The sequence below is a fragment of the Notolepis coatsorum genome, assembly GCF_963971535.1.
Source record: "Notolepis coatsorum genome assembly, chromosome: 2".
NCBI classification, from domain to species: domain Eukaryota; kingdom Metazoa; phylum Chordata; class Actinopteri; order Aulopiformes; family Paralepididae; genus Notolepis; species Notolepis coatsorum.
Window position 1 is genome coordinate 233,224,678 of NC_140166.1, and position 10,798 is coordinate 233,235,475.

A 10,798-nucleotide genomic window follows, 5' to 3' on the forward strand; every position below is an offset into this window, starting at 1 on the left:
ATGGTGAATATGAGTATAGTTTTAGTTTTTGATTATGTGTAATCCCGGGAAATGACGCCAAACAGCGTTTTACTGCATTTAATTATAAATCGTGCCATTTCTCGCCTGGATCACTAATCAATCTGAAATCAACGCTATATTATAGGTATTATGTTTCATCATCCATGCATTGTTTTTCTATGCTTCGATCGCCACCAACGGGACACGGCCCACACACACACTGCAGACACACAGAACAAATTATCGGATCAACGCAAGATTGATAACATATAGTCCTTACCTTGTCTATGATGTACTGCAAAAAGAATAATCCAATTATCTGATCACCATTCCAAATACTGATCGCGATCGTGTGTCCAACGTAATCCAGCATTGCACATGAACAGGGGGGGGGGCGGGGACCCTCGTCGATGCCCTCCCTATAAGCGCTTGTCTTGCCAGAGTGTTTAGACCCCGCCCGCACGCCGCAGCTCGGCCCAGAAAACAAACCACATAGTTTCAAATGGAGCGCAATAGCGGCCGCAAGGCGTTAGGCGGCGGTATTGGCCATTTGCGATCTCAGAGCCATACCCAATGATAACATCAGGCTGGATGGATGAATTATGAATGGATATAGCGAATAAAATAAAAAACGATTAAAACCCGACTTTTCTCGGGTTTGGCGCTCAAGCGATGGCGAGTTAACAAGTTTCTCAAGTTTCAAGTTTCAAGTTTCTTTAATAATTGTCATACAGAAGTACAGAATACTTTTATACAAAATGCTTCTTACTGTTACGCTCCAGAGACTGTGCTAGACAAGATAAGTACGAAATAACATAGTATAGCATGTAAATTAGAATAAAAAAATTAGGTCACAGTGTTCAGTAAAGACATATGTACAATGTTCGATGCAGAATAGACGTAACTGAGTTACCATATAATATACAATATACTATGCAGTGTACTAATATACAATACTATATAGTGCAAAGCAGAAATGGGATGAGGTACAATTTAGGTACAATTTACAGTAAGGTGTACGAGTTGTAGTGCAAATCCTTTATCAATAAATATAAAGTGTGTTTAGGTGATCTAAAGTGTGGAGAGTGGGTGCTGCAGTGTGTTGTTTGTTTAAAGTGAGTGTGTGCGTGTGGATGTGTGTGCTGTGTGCATTTGATGGTTGTTGTATAGTGTTTATTGTTCGTTGAGCAGCCTGATGGCCTGGGGATAGAAGCTTCTTCTGAGTCTTTCTGTGCTCGCCTTGAGACTCCGGTATCGCTTGTCTGACCGCAGCAGTTCAAAGAGGCAGTTGTTCGGGTGGCTGGAGTCCTTGATGATTCTCTTAGCCTTACCCCTGCACCGCTTGTTGTAAATGTTCTGGAGGGTGGGGAGCCCCCCTCCAATTGTGCGTTCGGCTGAACGTGTCACTCTTTGTAGTCTGCTTCGGTCTTGTGCAGTGCTATTCCCAAACCAGGAGGTGATGTTGCCAGTCAGGATGCTCTCTATTGTACATGAGTAGAAGTTCTTAAGGATCTTCTGACTGACTTGGAACTTCCTTAGGCGCCTGAGGAAGTAGAGGCGTTGTCGTGCCTTCTTCACAACACTGTCAATGTGTGTGGTCCATGTCAAGTCCTCGGATATGTGGGCTCCGAGGTACTTAAAACTGTTCACTCTCTCAACCGGTGCCCCGTCGATGCTGAGGGGGCTGTAGTCCTTGACCCCTGACCTCCTAAAGTCCACAATCATCTCCTTTGTTTTGCTGACGTTCAGGGAGAGGCTGTTCTCCTGGCACCATCCCGCCAGGACCTTGACCTCTTCCAGGTAGGCCCTCTCGTCGTTTGCAGAGATCAGGCCACAACCACTACTGTGTCGTCAGCAAATTTGATGATTGTGTTGTTACTCCGCTGAGCCACACAGTCGTGTGTGTACAGGGAGTAGAGGAGGGGACTCAGAACACAGCCCTGGGGGGCCCCTATGTTGAGGGTGATGGATGAGGAGGTGCAGTTGCCTGCTCTCACCACCTGGGGTCTGCCCGTCAGGAAGTCCAAGACCCACTGGCAGAGGTCATAGTTCAAGCCCAGGTCCCTGAGGTTGGCTATGAGTTTGGAGGGGACCAGGGGTGCAGTCGTAATATGGGCGGAGGCCAAACGGTATCCTATTATTATGCTAAGTCTAGGCACTTATCACCTAGACTTTGCATAATAATAGGATGCGCGCACTTCGAAGCCCAAACGCCGTTTGACCGCGGTTGCCCAGCACTGCACCACTGGAGGGGACTATGGTATTGAATGCTGAGTTGTAGTCGATGAATAGCATTCTCACATAGTTCCCCTTCCTCTTGTCCAGCTGTGATGCTGCTGTGTGCAGCACATGGGCTATGGCGTCCTCCATGGACCTGTTGGGGCGGTATGCAAATTGCAGGGGGTCCAGGTTGATGGGGAGGGAGGAGCAGATGTAGCCCTTTACTAGCTTCTCAAAGCACTTCATGGCTATGGAGGTGAGAGCTACAGGGCGGTAGTCGTTGAGGCAAGCAGGCTTGGATTTTTTAGGTACAGGGATAATGGTGGACTTCTTCAGGCAGGTGGGGATGACAGCCTGTTCTAAGGACAGGTTAAATATGTCAGTGAATACCGGGGCCAGTTGGTCGGCACAGACTTTTAGGACGCGGCCGGGGATACCGTCCGGTCCTGCTGCCTTCCTGATATTCACTTTTTTAAAGGTCCGCCTCACCTCATGCTCTGTTACCCTGAACACTGAGTCTCCATCAGCAGACCCCCCCCCCCCCCATTGCCGTGGCTTGTAGGCTGGTGGTGTTATTACCAGCATCAAACCTCGCATAGAAGGTATTGAGATCATTTGCTAAGGAGATGTCACTGTTCAGTTTGAGGGAGGTGCCTTTGTAGTCTGTCATCGTTTTGAGGCCCTGCCACATAGCTCTGGAGTCAGCCTGTTCAAACTGGAGTTCAATTTTATCCCTGTAGCGCCGTTTTGCCTCTATTACTGTCCTCCTTACGTTGTATCGTGCCACCTTGTGGTCATTCATGTTGCCTGCCACCAGGCCGTCGTTGTATGCTTTGGTGCGCGCTTTCAGAGCTTCACGGACGGATTTGTCTACCCAGGGTTTTTGATTTGGGTAAACTTTAATTGTGGTAGTGGGGATTGTTTCTTCCACCAAAGTACGAACAAAGTCCAGCACTGTCTCCGTGTAGACATTAGTGTTATCTGTGTCACGGAATACACTCCAGTCTGTGCATTCAAGCACAGCTTGGAGCGTCTCCTCTGACTCCACATCCCATTTCTGCACCTCTCGCGAGACTACCGGAGTGCTCTTGATTCTTTGTTTATATTTTGGTGAAAGAAAGATGGCCGCATGATCAGACTTCCCAAAGCCACTAGCAGAATGAGCCTTGTATCCACCCTTGAATTGCGTGTAACAGTGGTCTAAAATGTTACTGCCTCTAACCCGACTTATCCCGTGTCTGGCGTCCAATGTGTTAATGTATAGTAAAAACTATTTAGGTCCTAAAATGTACCCTTGCGGCACATGTAATGTCTGAAAGTGAAGACCTATATTCCCCTATCTGCACAAATTGTTGTCTATGTTCTATATTACATTTTAACCAGAGTAGCCCTACCCCTAACTCAATTTTCATCAATTGTATCGAATGCTTTCTTCAGATCTATAAATATGCCTAATGCAAACGTCTTATTATCAATTGTACTAGTTAGTTATTCTACAAGATCCATTAGCTCCATTGAGGTTGATCGATTAGTTATAAAACCATATTGACTAATATTTTCCAAGAAACTGTCAAAATGTACAACAAAGAGTTTTTCCATAATTCTTTTAAACTGGGAAAGCAGTTTAAACTTTAAAGTAGTGCTGTCAGGCGATTAAAATAATTTATCTAATTAATTACAGGATTTGTAATTAATTAATCTAATTAATCACATTTTAATTGCATAACTATTTTATGCCTGATATTCTATATTCTATAATCATATTTCAAATTGCATGTGTCCGGATGGCAGAATTCAGTACTGTATCTACAAAACCTTCTGTTTAATCATCTTAATTTGCTTAGATTTTTCAGGTCTGGTCAATTTGAGCATAGTGTTATTCACAATATATTCTCATTTGGTTCATTACAATTTACTCAAGCCTAGTAACAGACGCAGTATTTCTGACTGGGAATACATTCCCTGAGATCCATAGATGTCCCTAGAATCAGATACCAAGAACATGCAAATAGCCATTTAAAAAAATTTCTGTAAATGTGTATTCTACGTTATTATGGAATGAATGAGATAAAAAAAATATATAAAAAATATATATATATATATATATTTGTTTTTGTAATACATTTTGAGTTAATTTTCATAACGCGATAATTTGCTGTGTAATTAATTAATCTAATTAACGTGAAAAACTGACAGCCCTACTTTAAAGAGATGTATTTCACCAGCTTTGAATATCGGAATCGCTTTAGCGGCTTTCATTCTACTGGAAAAAGAGCCCAGCTTGAATGATAGATTACAGATTGTGTGCTATTGGGTCAGCGATGCATTCAACTACTTGTTTAATGAAAGTGTTGGCTGTGTGATTCGACAGGGTGATGTTATGGTCATTTGTGGTCAGAAACGGCCACAGTTCTGTTTGGAAATTGAGTTGCGGTACGTCAGGGATGCCACGGGGCTTATCTTCGTTTTTATACCAGTCTGTCACTGATGATCTATTCAGATGGATGAAAATAATACACATTTTAAAAATGACATTTAAAACAATGAGGAGTTAGGAAATCAGGGTGGCCTGTCACGTAGGTGCATTTAGCAGAGCGGCCCTGCATGACTTCTGCATAATAAAATATGTAAATGTACCCCTGTGTGTGAGGTGTGAGTACTGCAGCTTAATGGGGTTAACCCTGTGTGTGAGGTGTGAGTACTGCAGCTTAATGGGGTTAACCCCTGTGTGTGAGTACTGCAGCTTAATGGGGTTAACCCCCGTGTGTGAGTACTGCAGCTTAATGGGGTTAACCCTGTGTGTGAGTACTGCAGCTTAATGGGGTTAACCCCCGTGTGTGAGTACTGCAGCTTAATGGGGTTAACCCTGTGTGTGAGTACTGCAGCTTAATGGGGTTAACCCTGTGTGTGAGTACTGCAGCTTAATGGGGTTAACCCCCGTGTGTGAGTACTGCAGCTTAATGGGGTTAACCCCTGTGTGTGAGTACTGCAGCTTCATGGGGTTAACCCCCGTGTGTGAGTACTGCAGCTTAATGGGGTTAACCCTGTGTGTGAGTACTGCAGCTTAATGGGGTTAACCCTGTGTGTGAGTACTGCAGCTTAATGGGGTTAACCCTGTGTGTGAGTACTGCAGCTTAATGGGGTTAACCCCCGTGTGTGAGTACTGCAGCTTAATGGGGTTAACCCTGTGTGTGAGTACTGCAGCTTAATGGGGTTAACCCCCGTGTGTGAGTACTGCAGCTTAATGGGGTTAACCCCCGTGTGTGAGTACTGCAGCTTAATGGGGTTAACCCTGTGTGTGAGTACTGCAGCTTAATGGGGTTAACCCTGTGTGTGAGTACTGCAGCTTAATGGGGTTAACCCCCGTGTGTGAGTACTGCAGCTTAATGGGGTTAACCCCCGTGTGTGAGTACTGCAGCTTAATGGGGTTAACCCTGTGTGTGAGTACTGCAGCTTAATGGGGTTAACCCCCGTGTGTGAGTACTGCAGCTTAATGGGGTTAACCCCCGTGTGTGAGTACTGCAGCTTAATGGGGTTAACCCCCGTGTGTGAGTACTGCAGCTTAATGGGGTTAACCCCCGTGTGTGAGTACTGCAGCTTAATGGGGTTAACCCCTGTGTGTGAGTACTGCAGCTTCATGGGGTTAACCCCCGTGTGTGAGTACTGCAGCTTAATGGGGTTAACCCCCGTGTGTGAGTACTGCAGCTTAATGGGGTTAACCCCCGTGTGTGAGTACTGCAGCTTCATGGGGTTAACCCCCGTGTGTGAGTACTGCAGCTTAATGGGGTTAACCCCCGTGTGTGAGTACTGCAGCTTAATGGGGTTAACCCCCGTGTGTGAGTACTGCAGCTTAATGGGGTTAACCCCCGTGTGTGAGTACTGCAGCTTAATGGGGTTAACCCCCGTGTGTGAGTACTGCAGCTTAATGGGGTTAACCCCTGTGTGTGAGTACTGCAGCTTAATGGGGTTAACCCCCGTGTGTGAGTACTGCAGCTTAATGGGGTTAACCCCCGTGTGTGAGTACTGCAGCTTAATGGGGTTAACCCCCGTGTGTGAGTACTGCAGCTTAATGGGGTTAACCCCCGTGTGTGAGTACTGCAGCTTAATGGGGTTAACCCCCGTGTGTGAGTACTGCAGCTTAATGGGGTTAACCCCCGTGTGTGAGTACTGCAGCTTAATGGGGTTAACCCCCGTGTGTGAGTACTGCAGCTTAATGGGGTTAACCCCCGTGTGTGAGTACTGCAGCTTAATGGGGTTAACCAATGGCAGCAACGACTGCAACAGAAACCAACTGAGAATGCAATGGGTTCGTGGTACAAGGTCACGTGAACACAAACACAAACCGTGACATTTTGTATTTATCTGTTTATTTGTCAGGGACAATGCAAAAGAAAACACTGTAGCAGGTTACAACAAAAAGATGAGGGTGGAATAGTATTGTGTTTTGGCCGTGGAGAGAGCTAGCTTGTAGGTCTGTCTGCACGTGGTCCTTGTAGGTCTGTCTGCACGTGGTCCTTGTAGGTCTGTCTGCACGTGGTCCTTGTAGGCCTCGAGGTGGACAGTGAGGCCAGATCTTCTATGGAGTCTCTCCAAATGGCGACCGACAGTCTTCAGGGAGCGAAGTTCAGAGGTGAACCAGGGGGCAGGACGGGTGTAGGTGACAGTCCGCGTTATGATGGGGGCAAGAGAGTCCAGGCTGCGGGATAGGGCGGAGTTGTAGTGGGCAGCCAGACCATCCACCAGGGTGCTGGGGGGAGCTGAGGCCAGGTGGGTGGTGGGCAGGCTGGTGCACTGACTGTTCTGATGTTCCTGTAGGTGATGGTGCGTGCATTTCACAGCTGGGGTAGGGAAGCAGGGAGGGTGAAAAGGACGGCATGATGGTGGCAGCCAAGAAAGCTTTAACTAAACTGTGGTACAAGGTAGAAGTGCCGACAAAGGATCAATGGATAGAGTTGGTAGAGGGGATACAGGAAATGGAGAGAATCACACATCTGCTGAGGCTGCAAGAAGAAAAGTTTGAATGGAAATGGGGAAAATGGGAAGAATACAGGAGGGGAAGTAACGACACCACAGAGGTTTGAAAAGGATACAAGGAAATGAATAAAAATGTAAATAAATAATGCAAATGTAGAAGGGACCGAAGGACCCATGTCACACTTTTTCTTTACCCATTTTTTGTCTATTTGTTTTAATTTATGTACTGTGTATTGTCTATGAATGTTGTCTATGTATGTTGTTGAAAAAATAAAAATAAAAATTTAAGTTTAAAAAAAAAGAAAAGGACGGCATGATGGTCAGACACCGCCAGGTCGAGACACTGTAGATGGGATGGTGTTGTGCCAGTGGAGCAGGTCAAGTGTGTGGCCTTTGGTGTGGGTGGCACCTTTGGTGTGGGTGGCACCTTCTGTGTGGGTGGCACCTTCTGTGTGCTGTGAGATATTGAAGCAGTCCAGCAGTGAGAGGAGATCAATGGCTGTGGTGTAGCTGGTGTTGTCCACGTTAGGGCTGACCCCTATTAGTCGAATAGTCGACTAATCCATCGAAAGGACCGTAGTCGACTGCCAACCTCTTAGTCGAATGCCAACATTTTTTAAAAATATTCAATTTTTTTTTTTTTTTTTTTTATTATCATTCTTTCCAAAAGAAAATAAGCCTAGAAGCGTGGCTAACGCTAATGGCACGCACACCAGAGGCTAACTGCCTAAGAAAACAGGCACAGAGGCACTGAAAGAGGATTTCACCCATCTAATGAACACACTAGACAAATATCAAGATGTATCCATCAGTGGACCAATTGCATGCTTTTGCAGAGGACAAGAAGCCTTCAGTCGACTCCTTCAGACATTAAGCACCGCCCACAGCCCAAATGGAATGATACAAAAAAGATTATGCTTTTTTTTTTTCAAATTTATTTTTTCATAGTCGACTAATAGTCGACTATCGGCAAATTTTGGCCAATCAACGTCCACTATCCAAATCCTTAGTCGGGGACAGCCCTAGTCCATGTGGATGTTGAAGGAGGTGGAGGCTTTGGGGGGCGGTAGATGAGGACCACCTGGAGTGGTGTAGGCCCAGGGAGTGAGAGCCACGCAGGAGGTGACAGGGGGTACTGGGAGCTCTTGGGCCAGGAAGTCAGCCCTGATGTATTACGGCCAGCCCACCACCACGACGCTGAGAATGTGGCTTTTGGATACAGTATATACTGTACATGGCCTGGGGGTGTGGCTTGGTTGAGTGGGATGAAGTCCTGTTGATTTTGCCATGTTTCAGTAAGACATTAAAAAACAAAAACAAAAAGTCCCGTCAGTAATTATATCATGGATGAGAAGAGATTTATTGTTGAGAGAGCGAACATTCTGGAGCATGAATGTTGCTTTGTTGATGGATGCTGGGCCAGACAGTGATGGAGGGATGTCAACACAGACCAGCGGCCGCAGATTGGACGGAGTGTTGAGCACGTTTGTTGTGGTGACGTCGCAGCTGCACGCTGTTGGAGCGGTTATGAGTGTGTGAATGAATGAATGAATGAATGAATGAAAACTTTATTAACAGATTGCAGAATGGGTACAGTACAGTACAGCTCAATACATACAATTGTTAAGGGGATGCAGACCAGAGAAAGACTTTCGTCTTGTTTACATCAGGGTCCCCCATTTTCAATTCATCGTAACATATATGACATACATGACATACAGATAGACAGTACTGCTACATCTATACATTTATGACATACCAGATTTGCAATTACAGTACTGTTTGTGATACAAAAAGAGTCCAGAAAGAAAAGAGTATATACATTAGGCGTGGAAACTGTACATTGGATTGGGTAGGTGGGGGTGGGGGGGGACTGTACATTGGAGGTGGTTGGGTGGGTGGGGGGGGGGGGGGGGGGGGGTTGGTTAGGAGTGGGGGGGGGGGGGGGTTGGGTAGGGGGGGGGGGGTGGTGTTTATAAGATACGTGTGGTTATGAGTGTGTTTATAAGATACGTGTGGTTATGAGTGTGTTTATAAGATACGTGTGGTTATGAGTGTGTTTATAAGATACGTGTGGTTATGAGTGTGTTTATAAGATACGTGTGGTTATGAGTGTGTTTATAAGATACGTGTGGTTATGAGTGTGTTTATAAGATACGTGTGGTTATGAGTGTGTTTATAAGATACGTGTGGTTATGAGTGTGTTTATAAGATACGTGTGGTTATGAGTGTGTTTATAAGATACGTGTGGTTATGAGTGTGTTTATAGTTCAAGTTCAAGTTTCTTTATTAGTTGTCATACAGAATACAGAATACTTTGCATGACATGTTTCTTTCTGTGTTGCTCCTGAGAGTGTGCTAGATAATAACAAGAGTATAAAATAAGTAAAATAAGTATAAAATAGAAAGTCAAGAAGTCAAGTACGTAAACAAGTGTAAACAACTAAATTGTTCAGTGTATCTATGTTTCATTTCAACCTTTATTTAAAATCGTAAGCATCTGAGGTTACCCTCATTTACAGAAACGACGATTGTACAGTACATAATAAAAACAATATTCACAGAAATTTAAACACCAGAGTAAATTTAAAACGTTTCAAAATAATTAAAAAATATCCAACAAATGGCAATCGATAATCTATATACCGGTATGCGTTTAGGCCTATATCTCCCGTTCTAGGAATTACTGGAGAAAACGATAAAAACATTCTTATATTCTAGAAGGTATTTTTGGAAGAATCTATGAATGAAAAAGTATAACGTTCCTACATCCTGAACGATAGATAATCGATGTTGAATGGGCCATAGTAATGTCAATTTAGCAATACAATTTAAAAAGTTATAGCCCTGCAAAGAAGGTGAACATCTCCATAGGCTTAGAGTGGTGGCAGTGAGGCTACATTGATGGATATAACCGTGGCAGGGAATGTGTTAATATTGAGTAAAAGACATTCTGTCTCCCAATGATCTGCCGTGTGTGTGTGTGTGTGTGTGTGTGTGTGTGTGTGTGTGTGTGTGTGCGTGTGCGTGTGTAGGTAGGTGTGTGTCCATTAACTCAGTCTCAGTCTATTGAATCACCAGTGCACCTTTGACCTCAAAGGCAGGTGGACACACACACACACACACACGCACACACTCTCTCTCTCTCTCTCTCTCTCTCTCTCTCTCTCTCTCTCTCTCTCTCTCTCTCTCTCTCTCTCTCTCTCTCTCTCTCTCTCTCTCTAGTTTTCTCCAGCTGTTCTCTCAGGAGAAAAAAACCACTTACTCTCCAATAACTCTCCAGATTAAATCAGGATTCCCTATTTGTCCTGCAGCTAGTGAGAATAATAGCCACCTCCTACTGTACTATATTTAACTCCCAACACCCCCCGCCCGCCCCCGCCCCCCCCCGCCCCCGCCCCTGTGTCAACAGAGAGAGACTGTGGTTGTACTGGGCAGCTCCTAGTGGTCAACAGAGTCAGACTGTGGTTGTACTGGGCAGCTCCTAGTGGTCAACAGTGTGAGACTGTGGTTGTACTGGGCAGCTCCTAGTGGTCAACAGTGTCAGACTGTGGTTGTACTGGGCAGCTCCTAGTGGTCAACAGTGTCAGACTGTGGTTGTACT

At 45.1% G+C, this 10,798-nt stretch overlaps 1 protein-coding gene across 1 annotated transcript in view; it reads right to left on the bottom strand.

Moving 5' to 3' along the window:
* Positions 1–6,627: 6,627 nt before the first annotated feature.
* Positions 6,628–10,798, bottom strand: part of LOC311223886 (kelch-like protein 10) — a gene marked incomplete at both ends in the record, with an annotated part of 61,855 nt that continues 57,684 nt past the window's right edge. Inside the window, one exon of the mRNA XM_084308648.1 lies at positions 6,628–7,029. Coding sequence (XP_084164774.1) covers positions 6,628–7,029 — 402 coding nt within the window. The remainder of the gene's footprint in view (positions 7,030–10,798) is intronic.